This window comes from Lacerta agilis, chromosome Z, assembly GCF_009819535.1.
Source record: "Lacerta agilis isolate rLacAgi1 chromosome Z, rLacAgi1.pri, whole genome shotgun sequence".
Classification (NCBI taxonomy): Eukaryota; Metazoa; Chordata; class Lepidosauria; order Squamata; family Lacertidae; genus Lacerta; species Lacerta agilis.
This window is the reverse complement of record NC_046331.1, coordinates 11,530,180-11,551,299: the sequence shown is the minus strand read 5'-3', so window position 1 is coordinate 11,551,299 and position 21,120 is coordinate 11,530,180. Positions and strand designations below refer to the sequence as shown.

Genomic DNA, 21,120 nt, shown 5'->3' with positions numbered 1-21,120 from the left:
TTTAATATCTATCCATGATAGGAGGCCTAGATTCACAAGCTATACATGCCAACTTCCAAACAATCCAGTAAAATTGTTCCACTGAGTAGCATTTCCAAAAACAAACGCAAACAAAAACCACCAACACTTGGGACTTGCATAAATTCTTCCTGCTCTGCTTGCATGACTGCATCCACAAGATTTAGTATGTGCATGATGTATCCCTTATAGTTTTCCAACACAGCAGCTGGCAAAATTGCTGTGCTCCTCTGGCTTTCTACATTCCTTCCTTGCTTGCCCAGATCTCCGAGATGACTCAAGCATCAATGAAAAGAAAGCAGGAACTTCTTGAAGATACCCCAGTTTCTACTTAGTTCCAATCCTTTGGTGTCTTGAAGCTTTTAAGACCTGAAATGTTTTGCGCAGAGGGAATACTTCGTGTTTTTTTTTAACTTTTCTTAAATTTTTTGTTGCTTAATAAATGTGTGGAAGTTCCCCGCCTCCTCCTCTCTCCACACCAGCTTCCCTTCCACTTGCAACGACGTCCTAGCGCACGAAGTTCTTGGGGAAGAGCTGAAAGAGTTTGCCTTCCTGGGTCGGCTCGAAGCCGTACTTCTCCAGCTGCTGCAGGCTGAAGGTACCGGCCTTGACGTCCTTCTCGATCTTGGAGGCGACCGTCTGTTGGAAGAGGGCGCGGGCCGTGAGGGGCTGCTCGCTGCCGGCGGGGGCCCGGTAGGAAACGTAAGGCTTCAACTTGAAGCCGCTCAGGTCCGGCACCATCAGGCGCGGCACCTTCTCCGGCACCAGCTTAAATTTCCGGCTGCACGTTAGGGTGCCCAAGCGGTGCGCGCCGCGGCTCTTGTTGAAAGTTCGCGGGCCCCGCTTGCTCGTCCAGGCGGCCGTGCGGTCTGCGCCGCGCACCAGGCCCCGCGTCACTTCGCTCAACAGCCCCATGGATAGGCGGGTGCTTGCTAAGGGGAACGAAAGGACCCGAGCCTCGTTGATCTCTGGCCTACTTTACCTCACAGCACTACTCCCCCTTCTCTCAGGCACACATCAATGCCGCTCGTTCTCATTGGCTAATAAGCGCATAGCCAATCGCTGTCTTCCATATTTTCATTTCACCAATTAGGGAATTGGAGGGGAGGTCCAATTCTCTGACAGCTTATTGGAGGGGAGGCTCGGGACCAATCAGAGTCAAAATTTACTTAAAAGGGTCTCGGCCTGGAGGTTTCTAGGAGGTAGGGGACGCACAAGGATTATAACCTTAAGGATGATCGCCATTTTGATTGGCTAACGTGACTGCTATAGTTGGGCTGATGGGAAATGTAGTCCAAAAAAGTCAGAGCGCACAAGCTTGGGAAAGGTAACTGTAGTACGAAACCTTCTAGACGGAAATGACGTTAAAACCCCTAAACGGAAGTAACCCCTCCTGACCTCCCCTGTGAACTTTGCCCCTTGACACCGCCCCCGCCCGCCGGGCTCTCTCCTCAGGGAAAAGAACCGTTAGCGCCTCCTCCCCTTATCCCCCACCTTTCCATTCTTCCCTCCCTGGAGGCTGCCTTGGCTGCCTGTGGAGAACCGGCCATGGAGAGCAATGACATCTGCTCCTCCCCTCCGCAGGTACGTGGCCTCCTCCCTCAGCGCGGCGCCCTTGTACGGGCTTCGTTTCCCTTCCCGGGCTTCCTCCTCCCCTCTGCACCCTTTAAAGGGCTCCCTTGAGAGAGCGGAGTGGGGCAGCCGTCGTCGAGTTTGTGGTGATTGTTATTTAGGAGCGTTGGACCGGGGAAAATCTGCGTTCAAATCCTCCCTCAGCCGTAGCCTCTCAATTGGGCCTCCTTTGGCCAGTCGTTCTCTTTTAGCCTACCTCACAGGGTTGTTGTGGGGATAAAGTGTGCATGTGTTTGTTGGCTGAAAGGTGAGGGGAGACCACTAGTCATGGAAATTACGTTGTTGTTGCTCCATTTATATCCTGCTTGTTTCACAAGATTTGTTTGTAGTAAAATGAATAAGGCAATATTATTATCAGTAAAAACAATTAAAATGACTGTTTAAAAGCATTGAAAAGATAATTGAAAATCATGATAAGTTAAAAGGCAAATATCATTCCCTTCCTTTCAAGGAGTCCACCGTGACAGACACATCAGCCTATTATATAAACAATTAAACGTTATAAGAACTGTTAAAAACATTCTGTGAACTAGTTATGTTTGGGTTGCTATGAATATCAGTCAGGTGTAGTATCACTCATCCATAGGCATTTTTGCACATGTTTTAAACTCCTCCTGAAAGTTAGTTTCAAGGGAGACAGAAGCACCTCACCAGAGAGGGCATTCCACAAATGGGGAACTGCCACAGAGAAGGCCCTGTTATGGATCAATGCCAACCAGGCAGTCCCCAGTGGTGGTATAGTATACCTACAACTTATGGACATTTAACTTGTGCACATTCAGCTTTACATGTGTGGCAAATTATTTTTTTGAAATGGGCATGGGGTTCCGTGAAAAAATGACTTTGGTAATCCCACCTGCCATTGAATCCAATATACAATTTTGACTTTAGGCGAGATTGCTGGAACTAACTCCCATGTAAGTTGCAGGCTTACTATACTATTGTATACAGTTTTCAAATTCAGAGGCTGTATGCTACTTAATGCAAGTTATTGAAGAGAAGCAGGAAAGGAAGTTGCCTTTGGTTCCTGCTTTAAGATTTTCCTGGAGGCAATTGCCCTAACTTAGTGCTATAGAATGTGAGTTATATCCAATATTGCTTCTGTTCAGAATAGGTTCATTGAAATTGATGGGCATGACTAATGTAAGCATATTGATTTCAGTGGGCTCACTCTGAGTGGCTAGTTACAACCTTGTTGTTTGTATGCAGAAGGCCTTAGGTTCAATCCTTGGAATTTCCAGTTAGGCTGAGAAGGACTTTGGTCTGAAACCCCAGAGATCTGTTGCCACTTAGTATAGACACTACTGAGCTGGGTGGACAGATGGCCTGACCTGGTGTAAGGAAACTTTTCATGTCTCTGTGGACTTTAGATCTGATTCATGCTTCTCTTAAGTCCTTAAAGGGTGGATTTATCAACTGCCATTAGCCATGATTGCTAAATAAACCTCCATGTTTCATGATGGTCTAATGTGGAGCAGTTCAACTCAGAGTACTTGATCCGGGGGGCATAAAACTGGGGAGAATATTGCAATCAATCCATGCTTGTGAACGTCATTAAAGGCATTTGTATGGTCTCTGTTAGAGGAAAGCCGGTGCTCTAGTTGAAATTTGGATCTCATCCAGCCAGAAAGTTTTCACTTCCCAGGAAGTTGTTGTTTATTTCTATAACACTGCTTAATATACCAATTCCTTTGCAATTATATCACTTATCCTGAGGCACTCACACTTGGCTGCCCATTCACCATTGTGAGAGCATAGAGAGTAACCCCTGTCTTCCGTTCTCACATTTGAATACTGTCCAGAGGCATTTCTGCTGTCCAGGTGTGCTTAGAGCAGGGATAGGGAACCTGTGGCTCTCCATATGTTGTTAAACTCTTAATTCCCACTAGCCCCTATCAGTATTGCCAGTGGTCAGGGATGATGTGGGTGTTATGAGACTTCCCGCGGGGGCAAGTTGTGAGACTGACCCCCAGGGCGGAACGAAGCCTCTGTGCACTCCTGGCCACAGCTTCCCCATTCCTTGCTTATTGGTTCCACTGTTGATATCTCTGTTTTGGTTCTTGTTCCCCTCTTGCTTCCTTTCAGATGGTCCTTATCTTTTTGCTCTTGTATTTTAATATGTCAAATGTCCCATGTTTCATCTGTTAGGGACACTTTTGTTTGCACTGAAAATGCTCCCCTTATGCTGCATGAACCTGCTTCTGATGTGTATCACATATGAACCTAAAACTGAAGTTTGCTTTCTAACTGTCCTGGTGTGATGGCCACAATGTCTTGCCATCCAAGAAAGTGGAACTCATAACTTTGCTTACTGATGGTTTGCTTACTCATGTTACTCAAACAACTGTACTTGCCCCTTTGGTGTTCTTTGGAACTGTCTTTGAGAATGCCTGTGACTGGCCAATCTCTTACCTTTTTCATATTCCTCCTCAAAACCCACTTCTTCTGTGAAGAATTTGGTATTTACCTGCTAGTTCTCATACTATGCCTTATGCCTGCTAAACCCAAGTGCATGTAACTTCAGTATTTGCTTATTCTTCCCTTGTATACATGTAACTAGAATAATTGCCTATTCTTCCATGGTTCAACACTGCTTCCTTCCCCCCCCCCCGCCTCTGTTGTCTCCTTTGTGTGACTTTACAGATTTGTAAGCCCTTTAGGGCAGGGACCTGATATCTCACATTTAATAAAGTGCCATGCACAGAGGTGATATTGTATGATAATAAAACATACAAATGAATGAACCTAATGGTGTGAGTGTGTTTTCTGAGTGTTATCTTTTAGAGCCAACTTGAGGAATATTTGGTTTCTAAATAAACATCCTGATAAATAAAATTTTGAGGCTTTTCTCCCCCTCCCCTGCTGCTTGCTGTTTGCTATCTTTTAGATGAACTTGAAGCTGTTCACTCTGTGTTTATTACTATACACATTGAGGGTTAGTGTGTGTATTTACCATGCTAATTTGTACCAAGTCTTTGCGTGGGTCTAAAATAGCTATTTGGATCTTGTCCCAGGTCTCCATGCTGGAAGGGAAGGAGAGAACATCTTAAACTCACCAACCTCCTTGTTCCAGAATCCAATCACTTCCTCATTTTTGATGAGGCATCCTTGGTATAGATCATAGCATAATAATAATACCACAGTGACTGTTCTAAACTCCAAGCCAGCTGAGTACCAACCATCATTAATTTTTTTCATCCTGGCTCTAGCATGAGAGGGGGACAACATCGTTTAAAGCAGATGGTTCCCTTCTCTCCCTCCCTAACACAACATTAAAGGAACTATTGAAAGCATTAGCACAGGGTCTGATTTTCCAGCTACTTGGATTCTTTTACTCTCAGGGAATGGCTCTAGTTCTCTTTAACTAGAGAGCTCAGCCAACATGTGTTTTGTAAACTCTCATTTAGATACATCTCTGGGGGATGGGGAGCTGTTGCCTTCAATCTGTGTTATACCCTTGGTGTTCTTGTCCTCTAGGTCAACTCCTCAAGTTTAGACCTAAGAACGCAAGTTCTTCAGTTCGTGCAAGATCGAATGCAGACTACTATGGTAACGTTTGAGCCTGTGTGTTTGTTTAATTTGGATGCCTCTGAAAGACACCAAAGAGCTTAACTGGGTCTTGATCTGGCTTCAGGTTTCTTTTATGCAGTATCTTGCACTCCCCATTTTTGTGCCATCTTACGTATTAAAGCAGCTATGTTGCTTTTGTGTCTCCTCAGTGGTGTAGTGGTGGCTGGTGACCATTGGAACAGTAGAGCAGAAGGCAAGGAGCCCAATAGTAGGTGGAGCCAGAGCCAATGAGACACAGAGCCAACCAATTCTAGTTTTATCCTCCTCCTCCTGAATCGGTTCTAAAAGCGCAACACTGAGACTTAGGAGGATGAGATAGCTGACAGGCAGTGCCATTCCCTGGTTGTAAGTAAGAAGACAGGACACATGAGGACTGTCTGGGCAGACTGATGTGCCTCATTTGCTCTAATGGACCAGCCTTTACTATGGTAACCTAATCAGAAGTGCTTTTGTGGGAAAGCTGAGGAGTGTTATAACTTACTCTTTTTTCTGGTCCACATTGTAACTGGGCTTGGTGGCCAACTCAAAATGTTTAAGTCATGACATTCTACCAAGAGGAGGCTTGTGTGCAGCTTTCAAGCTGGGGCTTTCAAAATGTAGCACAGGGTCAGGGACAGTCCCCTGAATCACATTCAGAAATAACCTAAGAAAATTGCTGGATCTGACCAAAGGCCTATCTAGGTCAGGATTCTATTCTCATGGTGTTCAGATGCCTGTGGGAAGCCCGCAAGCAGCATATGGGTAGCAGTGCCCTCCTGCTGCAGTGAACCCCAATCATAAATATTTAGAGGCATACTGCTTCTAATCATGGTGGTGACACACAACCATCATGGCTAATAGCCATTGCGAGCCTTATTCTTCATAAATATGTCTAATCATAAGAACATTAGATGAGTCTGCAGCCGGATGAGGCCAGTGGTCTGTCTTGTCCAACATCCTGCCTCTTACCATGGAGGCAGAACATACCCATCATGGCTAGCAGCCATTGATAGAATTATCCTCCATGAATTTGTCCATTCCTCTTTTAATGATTGCTTTCCAAGTTTGTGGCCTTTGCTGCCTCCAGCAGGAGCACATTTCATAGTTTAATTAAACATTGCACGAAGAAGTACTTTCTTGTATCTGCCCTGAATGTCCTAACATTCATCTTTATTGGATGTCCACGAGTTATAGTGTTATGAGAGGAGAAAAAAATTCTCTGCCCCCTCTTAAAGTGATCTCAAATTGGTATCTTGTGGTTATAAAGGCCATAATTTCACACTGTGTGAAGAAGTGCTGCTTATTTTCTGTCCTGAGTAAACCAGCATCCCTGCCCTGCCCTCTAGTTCCAAGGCTGAGGAGGATGGCTGAAACTTGTCACACTCACCAAAGCACAACAGCACAGTCAATTCTGACAGTCAGTTATGAAATGGTATTTAGAGGGGAACCACAAAGCTCAAGATGACAAAACAATAAATACAGTGGTACCTCAGGTTAAGAACTTAATTCGTTCTGGAGCTCCGTTCTTAACCTGAAACTGTTCTTAACCTGAAGCACCACTTTAGCTAATGGGACCTCCCACTGCTGCTGCGCTGCCAGAGCATGTTTTCTGTTCTTATCCTGAAGAAAGTTCTTAACCTGAAGCGTTATTTCTGGGTTAACAGAGTATGTAACCTGAAGCGTATGTAAACTGAAGCTTCTAACCTGAGGTACCACTGTATAGGGTTGTATCCAATAATGGTCTACCGAGTAAGTGTAGCATGTCACTGACATTTGACCCCCAGAAGGTTGCCCAAAAGGGAATGCAACCCTCTGGATGAAAAATGTTATCCATCATGTTTCAGAAAGTCAGATGTGTAAATGACCCTGGCATCTCTCTTGATGAAGGATGGTTTAGAAACCACACTTTAAATAAATGGAACAAATAATAATTAGTTGTTTGGTTGACTTTGCCAGCTGCAACAGATGTTTTCCTCCCCAGAAATGTTGTGTTCCTAGTACGGCTTGAGGAAAGGGCTTAGGTGGAGAAGAATGTCAATGCCAAAGACTCCTCTTGTCTCTTCTTCCCACAGTTAACTGGAATAATCATTGGTGCAACAGTTGCCCTGCTGCTCATTGGGATCGTTGTGTATTTTGTTTACAGGAAGGTGAAGCAATCAAGTAAGTCTGATCACTTTGGTTGAGAGCTGATGTGCTGTCATGGAATTTGGGGTGTTCATGTGCAGTGTGATTCCATATTAATGCTCAAAAGAGCATGTTAGTAAAGCATGGAGCTCCACCACCCACTTGTTGAGTTAGTGTGGGATTGAGCCCAGCTTCTCTTTAGGCCAGAGGAGGTTTCAGTGCTCCCCTCCAGTGCTTTTTATCTATCCAAGATGTGCCGCTAACAAAAACATGCTGTGAATTCTTACTATAGGGGTAAGATAAAAAAGCAAACAGCATACTACTTCTTACTTTCTTGTCTTCTTATCTACTCTCCCTTTAAGATAAAAAATAGGGGTGGGGAACTTGTAGCCCTCCAGATGTTGTTGAACTACAACTCCCATCATCCCTGACCATTAGCCATCCTGGCTGGGGCTGCTGGGATTTGGAGTTCATACCTCTGGAGGTAGCATTAAAAACCATCCTATTAGGAGCATGCCCTGGAAGTGTGCTTTCATCATAAACCCTGGAAACGTGGTGGTTGGGCACCTGGAGTTTCGCTCATGACTCCTCCATGCTGGTCCTCCTGCCTCTTTGCTTTGCTGATGGCACCTGCCCTTCTCTGAGCATGTAGGTGGTGATGAGAGTGAGGAAACAGCACCCTCCATTTGCCTTGGTCTCTCCACCAGGGCAGTTTTATGGATTTGGTCCAGAGGAAACAAGCAAGCAAATGGACAGTAATGACAGTGGTGAGGAGAATGTCTACTGAGGGCATCTTGTCAGAAGCCCCCCACCCAAATGTTGGAGCCTACAAACATCTCAAAACATAAATGGGCCTCCCAACATTCTGCCTCATGGGGAGAGGTTAGGTTTCTCGCCATCTAGGGCAGTGGTTTAGCTGTAAAGGGGCAAGCTGGCAAGCTGCGTGTGTGTGTCTTCACTAAGGGGCTACAGGATGATGAGCCTTCTCTCTTTCAGAGCAACTTCAGCCACATGTGCCTCAGTACAGGTTCCGCAAGAGAGACAAAGTCATGTTCTACGGCCGCAAGATCATGCGCAAGGTAAGGTTGCTGGTGACCAGCTGGAGGCTAGCAGCAAGCTCAGACTGGTGGCGCTCTTGTGTTGACATGGGGCTGGCCTTGGCTGGGTTCATCATGCATGTTTCTGCCCCTGCCCCATATCCCTTCTAGAGGTAAAAAAATGCTGAAAGATTGGCTTTGTGTCTGTGTGCTGTTCTGGTGAATTGCACTTTGCTCTCCATTGACTCTGCTATAATACTTCTGCAAACAGTCCAGCACCCAGCCCTGTAAAGTGTTTTTCTGTAGGACACCTCTGAAAGGAGGGTGGGGAGAGTCTTTTGAGTTTATGTTCAGCCCTTGTAACTTAACTAGGGAAAGCATCAAAGAGAACTTTTAGAATTATGAAGGGGAGGGAGTTTGTAGTTGCTAAGTAACCAGCAACATTATTAATCTGATTGCACACATACAGTGGCACAGGGGAGAATACAGGAGGATCATGCACAGACATGTATCCCTGGGATTCCCATGAGTTCCCAGGCCCTCTGAATGCAGAATCTGATGGAATTTAAATTGACAGCTAGAGGGAATGACGGCTGCTTCAACTACTAAATCCCCCTAGTTGTTAAATCTGGGAGCTCAGCTGTCAACCATGAAGCGCTTCTGAAATCCACACCAGTGTTTCTATTGGTAGATCTTTTTTATTATGGCAGAATGAGCCTGGGAAAATAGGTTAGTAGATCTGTCATGGCAGCCTGCTTTCATTTGCAGTACACATGGCACTCCAGTAGATGGTGCTCAATATATTGCCATTGTTGCAGTTCCAAGCAGATGCCCCTTATTGCGAAAGGTAACAGTTTGCCAACATGCTGCTGAAATATCCATCAATAATGCACATGAAGGAGAAATGTCCTCTAATGCTGGAAACTCAGTTATGCCTCCAAAGCCATGGATAGACAGCATTGTTTGGGAGGAACATGTCAAAATCAAACACACTGCAAATATAATGCCTTAATCAGCCTTGGTCAACCTGGTACTCCCCAGAGGTTTTGGATTACAACTCCCAGCAGTCACAGCATTCACCAGGGAGTTATTTCTTGAATTATCACAGCTGTAAAACTTTTTTACCATTCCGTCGCTGGGCTTCTCATTCTTTGGGGAAGAAATCTAACTTATGAATTGAATTGCATTATTTTTCTGCTGGTCTTTAACAGTATTAAAGTTTTACTTACTTACTTACTTACTTTGGGGAAGGGCTGTACCTCAGTGGTAGAGCATCTACCTTGCATGCATGAGGCCCCAGTTCAATCCTTAACGGCATCTCCAGCTAGGATTTGGATTAGACTTCCCGCCCGAAACCCTGGGGAGTTATTGCCAAGTCAGTGTAGACAATACTGAACAAGATATACCGGTAGTCTGACTGGCAGCTTCCTATGTTCATTCTTCCACTTTGTTCCACCATCTCCTCTTTTTGCAGTTTTCTGCCATCTCCTTTTTCCTCTTTCTGTTATAACTTGGGCCAGGTTGTGCATATCTCAGTTAGGTCCATTCCTTTTAGTGAGTCTACTCTGAGTAGAATTGAGTTGGATGCATTTCTCTGTCTGGAACTTTAGATCAAGGAAGTATCCTGTTTTCCGTTTTTTTTTGCTTACCACCATTGTTTCAGTCCTTTCTTTATTTGTACCAGGGACAAGCTGAGGCTCTAATGCCTTAGGGTTGACTCCAATTAAGTTCTACTTGTGGTAGACACATTAAAATGAATGGATCTCAGTTAGTCCTACTTAGGGTAGATTTATTGAAACTAACACTGAATAGAACCTGTAGTAAAATCCCAGCTTGATTACCTTTTCCTGTATGTTCCTCTGTGGGTTGAGATCTCTGTCCTTCAGGAAACATATCTTCCTTTCCAGGTTACAACTCTACCAAACTCTCTGGTTGGAAACACGGTCCCTCGGCAGCGGATGCGGAAGAGGGCCAAAGTATTGTCCTTGGCAAAGAGGTATTGGGGGATGCAGGGACCTGTGGGTTGTGTGAGTTTAAATGGGGAGGAAGAAGATGAAGGGATCTCTTTTCCCCGATTGCCATGTTGTGAGGTGAACCGGCTCTTCTTTGTTCCCTATAGGATTCTGCATTTCAAGAAGGAGTCCCCCACCCTGCAGCCAAAGGAGCCTCCACCCTCTCTGCTCGAGGCAGATTTAACGGAGTTTGATGTGAAGAATTCCCACTTGCCCTCTGAAGTCCTTTACATGCTTAAAAATGTCAGGTAAGGGCGAACGTGATGAGAGAGCTGGGCCGGTGGGGGCTGAAGAGTAGCAACTTGCCTACCATTAAAGAGTTTGCATAAAGATTGGATTTGACATGTCCTCAGTTTGAGGAAAATAAGGATTGACACAATGGGACCATTTAACCAGCTTGCCATGTTTACCAGTAACGAGCAGGCCAGCCCCTCTAAGAAGTTCATTAGTGAGGCACAGTGGCAGCAATGTTTGCATCTTAACCCCTTGCATCTGGTTTTCTCCTAAAAATGGGCTTTGGGTTGGTCTCTAACTTAGACTAATAGAGGCCGCCAGTGAATCCATCTGCTTTTGCCCCTGTTACAGGCAACTCTCTGTTTGCACAGGGATTGCGATTTGGGTCATCACACATGTTGGCAAAGCATGTGTAAGCCCACCCCGCTCTTCCCTGCCCTGTACTGCCCCTGCCCCTTTCCAGGGTTAAAAATGGTGCATGGGTTGGCGGTCGCTCACCAATCAAAACACGTGCAAAATGGTCACCACCTGTACTTTCAAAGTAGCAACTGCAGCAACCTCCTGTAGCAGTGAGTTTTCCCCTCTCTGGACTCATTGCTGTTTTAGGCCAGGAGCAGGATGCCTGGTGTGCAAGCTCCTTCTCATCTCTTTCCCTGCAGGGTCCTTGGCCACTTTGAGAAGCCTCTCTTCCTGGAGCTCTGCAAGCATATGGTTTTTGTCCAACTGCATGAAGGGGAGTACATCTTCCGCCCGGGGCAGCTGGACAACAGCATCTACGTGGTGCAGGATGGAAAGCTGGAAGTCTGCATCCAAGAAAGTGTAAGGATAGCTGACAGGTCATCAACATCCATGGCCGGGCACTGCCAGTTAACACAGAATTGAGCAATAAAGCATATAGGATAAGGAGCAAATAATATCAAAGTTCTCTCTTTGCTTGGCAGAGTCAGAGTAGACACTACTGGGCTGTGGCAGGTGGAGGCATGCTCTGACCTAGTGTAAAGAAACTTCTAATTTTTCTGTTGAGAGGCCCGCTGGCTGTATGCTTGGTGGCTACCTAAGTTCTGCCTGTCTTGGTTTAGATCTCATATAACCCCTGTTTTAAAACAGCTGCACTGGTTGCTAGTTCATTTCCAGGCCCAATTCAAGGTAGTTAGGTTAGTGTTTAAAGCCCTAAATGACCCAGGCCCCAAATATCTGAAAGGCCGCCTTCTTCCCTACAGACCCTTTTGGGTGATAAGATCAACAGAGATGACTCCCTTAGTTGCTCTTTTGTTTTGGCCTGCAAGAGGGTATTCTCTGTGGCAGCCTCCCTACAGAGAAGTGCCTGGCACCTTCATTATATAGCTTTTGGCAAAGACTAATAAGAATGAGGCGTCTTCCCAACCTTGGGGTGGTGGTTATGCCTCCTAGGTCCTGCTGATTGTGGGTGGTGGGAGCCAATCCTATAAGCGTATGCCAAGCTGAGCTTTGTGTTGAAAGTTGCCTCAGCCACAGAGTTTGTGTCTGCCTTATTTCTTCTGCTTATTTATTACTTGCTTTTCAAGGCCTGTTACTCCCAGAGACACACACAGAGGTCTTTGAACTTAGCATGTAATTGTGTAGCTGAAATGCGGTCTCATTATTCCCCCCCCCCCCCGCAATAGGATGGCACAGAGGTAGTGGTCAAAGAAGTCTTGGCAGGAGACAGTGTCCACAGCCTCCTCAGCATATTGGATGTCATCACGGTAAGCCGAAGCCCATGACTCTGGCTCCTGGACGTGGGGAACTATAGGCCCAGGAGCTGAATATGGCCTTCTAAATCTTTCTGGTTCTGGGGACTGTTTCAGGCCACACCCCTCACCCCTCACCAGCCCTGTGTTACCCTCTCCTTGAGAGTCTTTGTCTGATCATGCTTTTCATTTGCTTGGATGGAGATTAGAGAGGGGTTGTTTGTGAGCGAACTTTAGGCTTGTAGAATTCCCCCCCTCCTTTTTCTTCTTCTTCCTCCTCCTCCTCCTGGATCACTTTGGAGGTTTATCTTGACTTTGTGTGTTAATTTGCAAAAAATGTTAGACCGCTGAATGTTTTCCTTGCCTAAATGTAGTCATCGGGTCATTTGTGGCTCCTTTTCGACTTGAGAGGGAGAACATATACCCAGTTTCTTTAACTGTGTGCATTTTCCCCTCATAAATTTGCCACAAAGCAGCAGGGCTTAAAAACTAAGCCTCCCAAGTTCCTGCCCTGGGTTGTGCTTTTTTAAAACAAACAAACAAAAACTTCTGTAATTAAGAATCGATTTGCCAGTTGGGAGCTGAGCAGGATTACTCAGCTGGATTACTTTTTGTTTCTTCTGTGGGAAGAATGTGCTCTAAAGGGAGTTTATTTCTTGGTGTGGGATGTGATGCTAGGTGATTCAGGGGTTGGATGCTAGGAAGGTCAGTTAATAGTGGGGGCAGAAAGGAGAGAGGGCTTACAAATAAGTACAGTACAAAGGAAGTTGCTTTCAAGTAGTGCCAGCTGGATTACAGTTTTTGGGTTGGGGAAAGGGATGTTGCTATTATTTGTATTGTTACCCTGTTCCTTATTAATTTATATACTGTTTATATACCAAAATGGCTTCTAAGCAGTTAGTTGTTGTTGTTTTTTTACAACTATACCATCAATTAAAATACATGATAACAATTCCATTGGGGGCACTAAAACTTCCTTAATTTAACGTACACAAGAAAACAAACTATTTAAAAAGTTTGTTTGTTTATGACATTTTTATCCCACCTTCCCCTTCAAGAATCTCAAGGTGGTACACGTGGTTCTCTCCCTCCTCATTTAATCCCCACAACAGCCCTGCATCTTCCAGGTCCTATTCTGATGCTCTGACCATTGCACAACACCAGCTCTCAAAATCCATTCCTCGATACATAGACTCTACATGCACTGGTGGCAGCCCTCTAGAGCTTCAGGCAAGGGCATTTCCCAGCCCTACCTAGAGATCCCATTGGGGATTGAACCTGGGACCTTTTGCATGCAAAGCAGATCCTGTACCACTGAGCTATGACCCCTCCCCAGTTATATCAATAATGATAATTATGATAACAACAATTAAATGTAAAAGGACCCTTGACCATTAATTCCAGTTGTGGACGACTCTGGGGTTGTGGCGCTCATCTTGCTTTACTGGCCAAGGAAGCCGGCGTTTGTCCGCAGACAGTTTTTCCGGATCATGTGGCCAGCATGACTAAGCCGCTTTTGGCGAACCAGAGCAGCGCACGGAAATGCCGTTTACCTTTCCTCTGGAGCGGTACCTATATATCTAGTTGCACTTGATGTGCTTTCGAACTGCTAGGTGGGCAGGAGCTGGGACCGAGCAACGGGAGCTCACCCCGTCACGGGAATTCAAACTGCCGACCTTCTAGGGTAAGCCTTAGGCTCTGTGGTTTAGACCACAGCATCACCCGCGTCCCATAACAGCAGTTACACCAGTTGAAAAACACATAGGTAAAACAATAAAATCAAGATGTTCAGGTCAGGAGAAAAGTTGCCTTAAACAGGTGTGTCTTCAGGAGTCAGCAGAATGACACCATTGATGGGAGCTCTTCTATTTCAGCAGGGAGGACATTCCACAACACCGGTGTCACCAGTGGGAAAAGCCCACTTCCCCTCATGCTGATGTGAGAGAGGCAGTGTGGTATAGCAGTTAGCATGTTGCCACTAGGAACTGGGAGGCAAAGGTTTACACATGCCACTCAGTCATGAAGCTCACTAGGTGACCTTGGGTTGGTCACTGTCTCTGAGCCTAAGCTACCTACCTCACATGGTTGTGACGAAAAAAATGGGGATGAGGAAAGCCACATAGGCTAGCTTGAGCTTCTTGAAGGCGAAGGTGAGATGTAAATGCAATAATAAAAGTAAATAAAACAATAGTCTTTTGAGGTGTGGGCATTTAATTTCAGCCTACAAGGACTGCCTGAAGCGATCTTTTTCTACTTTTATTTATGATTTCAAGGAATGGTTTTAATGTTAATGTTCTGATGTTTTTAAACTTACAGTCGAACCTCTACTTACCACCACCTCTTCTTACAGTCATTCCAAGTTGCGACTGCGGCAAACCCAGAAGTAACCGGCGGGTTTGCTGCCGTATGCGCAGGAGCAGTGATCGCCATTCGCACATGCACAGGAGCGGGCAATTGGTGCCTGTGCACAATTGCATAAATATTTACTGTTGCATTCGATTTAAATGGTACTGAACATGTTTCGCAGATTTACCAAAGTGTTAAGTGGAATACTTGTTAAAGGAATACTGCATTTTAATTAGAGTTCTCTCAAAGTCATGGAAGGGCAAGGCATAAACTTTGACATGAAATGTCTTCCTTGTTAGGGTCATACTGCCCCATATAAAACAGTTTCTGCTCGGGCGGCAATGCCTTCGACGATCTTGCGCCTCCCAGCCAATGCATTCCAGGACGTCTTCCACAAATATCCTGAGACCCTTGTTAGAGTTGTGCAGGTGAGGCTGGTGCTGTTATGGGAGGGAGTCCTCTTAGCTTTAAGGCAGGTATGGGGAATCTTTCGCCCTCCCATCATTGTTGATTAATTGCCGCTTCCATCAACCCCAGAAAACATAGTCAATAGCCAGGGGTGATGTATAAGATGCCCCCATATATAAGACACCCCCCTATTTTTGGGGACTCCAGAAAATGGGGGGAGATGGCCCAGAGTTGTTCAACTTTTGGGGGGGAGGGTTGCACAGAGTTGTTGAGCTTTTTAGGGGGAGGGTTGCACAGAGTTACACATTAAGGGTCTGCCCGATCACCACCAACAACCGGCAAATGCATGCACAATTGCCACAGCCGAAGCCAATCCACAGCAGCCCTTGCTGCAGCCACCAATCACTAACCCAACTGTCAAAGCAGCAGCCTATTCAAAGCAGCCCTTGCTGCAGCCACACATCCACCCAATCGCTGCTGACAACCTCCTGCTCGTGGCTGCAACCGTTCACCTGTCCCCCCTCTGCACTATCCATGTATAAGATGAGTCCCGATTTTGAATATTATTTTAAAGTAAAAGAAACCCATTGTCTTATATATGGAAAAGTACGGGAAGTGCCATGGGAAGTTCTATACCCTTTTCCTTTTGGGGGCAGGGAGGTGAGATATGAAAATGCCCATGTGGTCTTCTGAGCATTCATCTCAATTCCTCTCTCCAGGAACAAACTTTGAACCTAACTATAGTCAGGGTTCTCCTTGAGTCCAGGTGTGGCTAACCATTTGTCTGCACTTGATCCTCCTGCTCTTAGATCATCATGGTGAGGCTCCAAAGAGTGACCTTTCTGGCGCTGCACAACTACCTTGGTCTGACCACCGAACTCTTCAGCTCTGTAAGTGAAGACTGCTCAATTAGAAGCAAGGACAATTATATACTTCCAGCTGGGCAAACATCACCTTTGTCTCACTTTTTGTACTGAGACCCAGCATGATTCAGTGGTTGTTATTTGTTTGTTTAAAGCATTTTTATGTCAAACCAGCTCCTGAAAGAGCTTGCCTAAAATAAGTGCAGTCAAGCCTGTGCCTGCCCACGAACTTGCATTTTAAAATACCCAATGCAAAAAGAAAATCGGGGTTGGGGGTGGGTGGGGAGGATAAGATGCAAACTTGGAACCTGTTCTTAGAATTAGTGTTGGACTCGGGTGGAAGAGTCTTGGGTTCTAATCACTGTGTGACCCTGGAGACCTTACTTTCTACCTAGTCTACTTCACAAAGCTGTTGTGGGGATAAAATAGTACCATCACCACCACCCAGAGGATGTTAAGGAAATAAGGAGAGCCTTGCTGGATCAGAGCAATGTTCCAGCTCATCCAGCATTCTACTTCCTGCAGTGGTCAGCAGGAAGCCTCTGAGAAGTCCACATGCAGGGCAGGAAAGCAACAGCCTTTCTCACTTTTGCTCCCTGGTAACTGAATACTACATGAACTTTTCTTGGTCCTCAAGCCCATGATCATCTTGAATTCTTGTGGCTGTGAGTTCCATAGATTAATTCTTCCTTGTGCGAATAAGTCCTTTGTCTTGTCCATCCAGAACCTGCTACCAAACAATTTCATTGTCTGATGATGCCAGGTTCTGGCATCCTAAGGAAGAACGCAACTTTGCACTTCACATGACATGTGCTTTTAGGTAATGCCAGTCATGTCTCCCCTTACCTCTTCCAACTCACTGGGGGTGAGACTCAAATGCAAGCAACAAACCCATGTAGAGACTTGTGCTAGGAAAAAGGTGTCAGAGGAAGTGTTAATGAGCAATTTTCTTCCATTGGTGATCTACAGAGCCCATAATGACTCCTATATTTCCTTAATCCAGGGGTGGCACACCTGCTGCATGTGCTTCCCTCCTTGGCCTAGTTTCATGCAAGTGAGAAAAGCTCCACTTCAAGCAATCATTTCAGACCCCTGGCAAAAATGATCTGCCTCTTCCCCTGGCAGCAAATTGGGCAGGGCAGGTGAGAGAGAGAGAGAGAGAGAGAGAAAGAGAAAGAAAAGGCTGTGGTTCCCCTTCCATCACCAGCAAGCAGATTACCTCCAAGGGACCCTGGCCCATGAAAGAAAAAAAGACTCACACCCCCCACCCCCAATTTGTGTTACAGTAGCTTTAGCTGAATCTGCTGCTTAGCCCAGAGAGTGATGTAGACACCCATTCATCTGAGCACAAGCCATCAATGCCTGTGGGACATCCTACTGGTGTGAGATGAGGAGATACATTTTCCATGACAGTTTTCAGTAGTGGCATTAAGTTTAGGAACACAGCACAAGAGTCCATTAGGTGTAATTATGTCTAAACTGACCACCAGGAGCAGCAGCTCTGTGGCGTTTCAGACCAGGAGTCTCTCTCCAGGGATTGAGCCTTCTGCATGCAGAGCAGGTGCTCTATCCCTAAGCTTTTGGACTGTGGTGCTTCCTGATGTGAATGGTACATTCTTAGGTCTCTGCATTCTGCCCCTGATAGGAGAGCCAGGCCATCCCACTGGTGTCAGTTGCAAGCGTGACCTCTGGTGCAAATGCCGGCAGAGCATTGAAGAGGCAGGTGTCCAGTCTGTCAGAGGAGGACCGGGTGGAGAAGCTGGAGAAAACGGGTTCTGCAGAGACCGGTAAGGATTACCTAAGTGCAAATTGCTCTTGGAAACAACCTTGAGGGACATGGTTTTTCAGCTCTGTTTCAGCAAATACTCCTTTCTTAATTGGGCGTGTGGAACCTTAGGCTTGGGGCCTGGGGCCATTCAAGCCTCTTTATCTGCCTCTCAGGACTCTTTTTAGGTCATGCTCCTCCCCTCATGCTACCCCTCTTCACCAGCCTTCCTTCATGCCCTCCTTGAGCTGCAATGTGTCCTTGAGCTCTGATGATAATGTGTCAACTTCCTGGGGCCTTGGTTGCCAGAGCACCCACAAATTTCCCCATGAAGGGGCTGAACACCCACAAATTTCAGTGCCAGGGCCATGCACGCTGTGTGGCACCCATGGCCTCAGGCACCCATGGTCACAGGGCTAAACTGGCACCCCTGGCTCTGATAATGCCTCTTGTTTGCCTGGATAGAGAACAGATTGTGTGTGTAGAAACTAGCCTACTATAAAAAAGGTAAAATTGACAGTTGTTGCTCTGCCCACTTTGTCTCTGGCCCTACCCACTGCTGGCGTGTGGCCCTCGGAAGTTTTCCCCAGAAGGGAATATGACCCTCAGGCTGAAAAATGTTCCAATTCCTCAGTGGTAGCAATTAAAACCATTCTGTTAGGAGCAGGCCCTGGGAGTGTGCTTCCACCATAGACTAGGGATGGGTGGAGCCAAGGATAGGCATCATCGGGCACCTTCCGAGAATTGTGCTTTGGCAGGGGCTCCGCATGTGACTCTTCTGTGACTCTTAGTTCCCCTCCCCTTCCTCAATGCACCTGCGCATCAAGCCCACACAGCTGACCATGGAAGCCGGGCAAAAAGCAGTTTGTTAGCATTGTTGTGTTCTGTATTGTAGATGCAGGGAAGCCTCCCATATCTGAGAACCCTCTCAAAAGGAGCTTGTCCTTGACATCATCCTCTGGATATTCTGATGGTGAGTATGAACCACTGAGGGGGAAACAGTGGGTGTGGGGAGCTGCACCATGGCACTGAATGTCCCCTAAGTTCACTTCTTTTTAAAGAATTAAGATTTTACTATTTTGTCACATTACTAAGCAACAAGATATAATATAGAACAAAATATACACATTTTCTGTAGATTTGAGGTTGGCTTACATAGGAGTTCAAATTGCTTAATTTGTCACATTTCCAGCTTCATGGCAGTTCCAGTTCCCACATAGAATCACAGCAACCAAAGACCTTTGCGGTGTGGAGGAGCCCCACCCTCTCATTTTTTGCAATGAGCATAATAAAAATCTACCAATTCACAAACAAGGTGCCTTTTGGTTTCATCCCTTGCTTTTTTCAGTTTAGTGGTTAATTTTTCTATCAGCGCTAATTGCCAGATTTTTAAATATATATACCCTGCGGTCAATGCTTCACCCTCTAAGGATTTACAATAACTGGCTATCAGTAGCCTGGCTGTTCATAATAGATGGTCAGTACAATGCTTACAATAAAGTTTCATATTGTCTCCTTGGTTAAGATTAAGTGCTGCCAAGTCTGGACCTTTTACCACGTTCTGCCCAGTTATCTCTCCAATTTCTTTGAATACTTCCTCCCAGAACATGGCCACCTTATCACTGATCTGCCACATGTGCTGAAGTGAACCCAATGTTATGGTGGGCAGGGCCAATGTGGGCCTCTTTTCTGATACCAATTTGATCCTAAAATCACTGCCGCAGCCTTTAGCAGGGTGGGCCAAGATGCTGTAGTAGAGCCATAGTTCCCATAGTGGGCAGTACTGCCCCCTGGATGGTGGTGGGTTTACCTAGTGGGCACTAAGAGGCAGGGGAGCACTGAACAGGGTATGGGGCACTGGTGATGGGTCTATGGAACCTAGGTGGTGGTGGCCAGAAAAAGTTTGGGAACGACTGCTGTAGAAGGTGATGTCTTCCCTCCATCTTCCCTCTGCAGGAAGCTTGACTAGCAGCAAGCTAGACTTGGACATGGCCTACGAGAGAGCCAGAGTTGCCTCTTCCTCCTCCTCTTCAGAAGTGCTTTCCAGCAATGTCACATGCAAGGTAGATTTTTTTGAGCCTTCCTAACTCCTGCTTAACTGGCAGCAGCTGGATCTGAGCAATCGGCATTTGCGCCTGGCTGTGAACCTGGGTCATGTCTACACAGCAGTTTCCTGTTCTTGTTCTGGCAGCTTTTAAATTTTTATTTGTTCACTTCAGAAATGCACACCCACTTCCCTTTATGAAATACACCTCAAAGGGTCTTAGAAAATGCATGAAACACTGCAAAAAACAGCCCATGTTTTTAAATCAACAATAAAGCCCAAGAGCAGGTTAAAATAGTTCAGCATGAAACAAGGGGACTAAGCTTAAACCTTTACTGAAATCTTTGCAGTATCAAAAGGTTTTAGTATTTCACCTGAAGCTTAGAGAGGGAGGTAGCCAAATCTCTCAAGGGCAATGTGGTGCTCTCCAGGTGTTTTGGACTACAAGCTCCATCAGCTTCAGCCAGCCTAGTACTGATGTCTGTCTCATCTGCAGGGCAAGGGCTTCTTGCTTTTACTTACTCAAAGGCAAGTGTATGGGGAACCTTTTTTAGTCCAAGGGCTGCATTCCCTTCTGGGCAGCCTCCTTGGGGGTCTCATGCCAGTGATGGGCAGAGCCACATAGTGTAATGGTTAGCATGTTGCATTAGGACCTGGGAGATTATGGTTCAAATCCCCACTCAGTCATGAAGCTCACTAGGTGTGATCTTGGGCCAGTCACTGCCTTTCAGCCTTCCTTACCTCATAGGCTTGTTGCAATGATTAAATGAGGAGAGGGAGAACCATGTACGCCACCTTAAGCTCTTTTTATCATAGAGTTGTAGAGTTGGGGGAGACACCAGAGGTCATCTTGTGCAACATCCTGCAATGCAGAGATCACAGCTAAAGAATTCATGACAGATCTTCATCCAGACTGGATGAAAATATGTGCTATAAATGCCATACATTTGTTTTTAATGTGAAAGAAACAATGAATGTAAACTTTAACTTTGTACTATAGGCTTTAACTTCCATACGTTCTTATACACCTCTTTGTATCCTCCATCCTGGCAGTTAAGAGGTGTTTTCAAATTTCAGGGCCACATTGCAGTCAAGTAAAGACCCTTGGGGTACATAGTGGGGTTGCTGAAGGGTGTGCCCTGGAGAGAGTTCTGAGGGCCAAGTTGGGAGCTGCATTTGGCCTCTGGGCCCAAGGTTCTCCAACGCTTGCTCAGAGGGTTTGTAAAAGAAGCTGCTGCCAGCAGTGCCTTCTTCTCATCCTCCCAGAGCTGTGGGATTTCTTCTGTGCTGGCTCCTCCTCCTTTATTTCTTGAAATTTAAAATTTACCTCATCCTGAGCACTCCAGGTAGGTAACCCTGCCTTAGGGCTGGGCGGTATC

The 21,120-nt window shown here is 45.8% G+C and overlaps 2 protein-coding genes across 6 annotated transcripts in view; one reads left to right on the top strand and one right to left on the bottom strand.

Annotated features, from left to right (window-relative positions):
- Positions 1–429: 429 nt before the first annotated feature.
- MRPL41 (mitochondrial ribosomal protein L41) lies at positions 430–1,247 on the bottom strand. Its single transcript, XM_033137614.1, has one exon. It carries the CDS (start codon positions 931–933, stop codon positions 526–528), a length of 408 nt encoding a protein of 135 aa, XP_032993505.1. The 5' UTR covers positions 934–1,247; the 3' UTR covers positions 430–525.
- Positions 1,248–1,444: 197 nt separating this feature from the next.
- PNPLA7 (patatin like phospholipase domain containing 7) overlaps positions 1,445–21,120 on the top strand; it is a 99,114-nt gene continuing 79,438 nt past the window's right edge. For 3 of the 5 annotated variants that reach the window (XM_033137610.1, XM_033137611.1, XM_033137609.1), the window contains exons 1-13: positions 1,446–1,602; positions 5,128–5,199; positions 7,272–7,359; positions 8,320–8,402; positions 10,268–10,356; positions 10,480–10,620; positions 11,266–11,425; positions 12,250–12,330; positions 14,961–15,089; positions 15,879–15,959; positions 17,578–17,719; positions 18,593–18,670; positions 19,654–19,760. In XM_033137610.1, coding sequence (XP_032993501.1) covers positions 1,567–1,602; positions 5,128–5,199; positions 7,272–7,359; positions 8,320–8,402; positions 10,268–10,356; positions 10,480–10,620; positions 11,266–11,425; positions 12,250–12,330; positions 14,961–15,089; positions 15,879–15,959; positions 17,578–17,719; positions 18,593–18,670; positions 19,654–19,760 — 1,287 coding nt within the window. In that variant the 5' untranslated portion in view covers positions 1,446–1,566. Of the gene's footprint in view, positions 1,603–5,127; positions 5,200–7,271; positions 7,360–8,319; positions 8,403–10,267; positions 10,357–10,479; positions 10,621–11,265; positions 11,426–12,249; positions 12,331–14,960; positions 15,090–15,878; positions 15,960–17,577; positions 17,720–18,592; positions 18,671–19,653; positions 19,761–21,120 lie in introns of all 5 variants that reach the window. The other 2 variants (XM_033137613.1, XM_033137612.1) reach the window with 2 other exon arrangements.

What these genes read in the sequence shown, in the direction of transcription:
- MRPL41 (XM_033137614.1), bottom strand. Translation starts at nt 933, where the DNA reads ATGGGGCTGTTGAGCGAAGTGACGCGGGGCCTGGTGCGCGGCGCAGAC.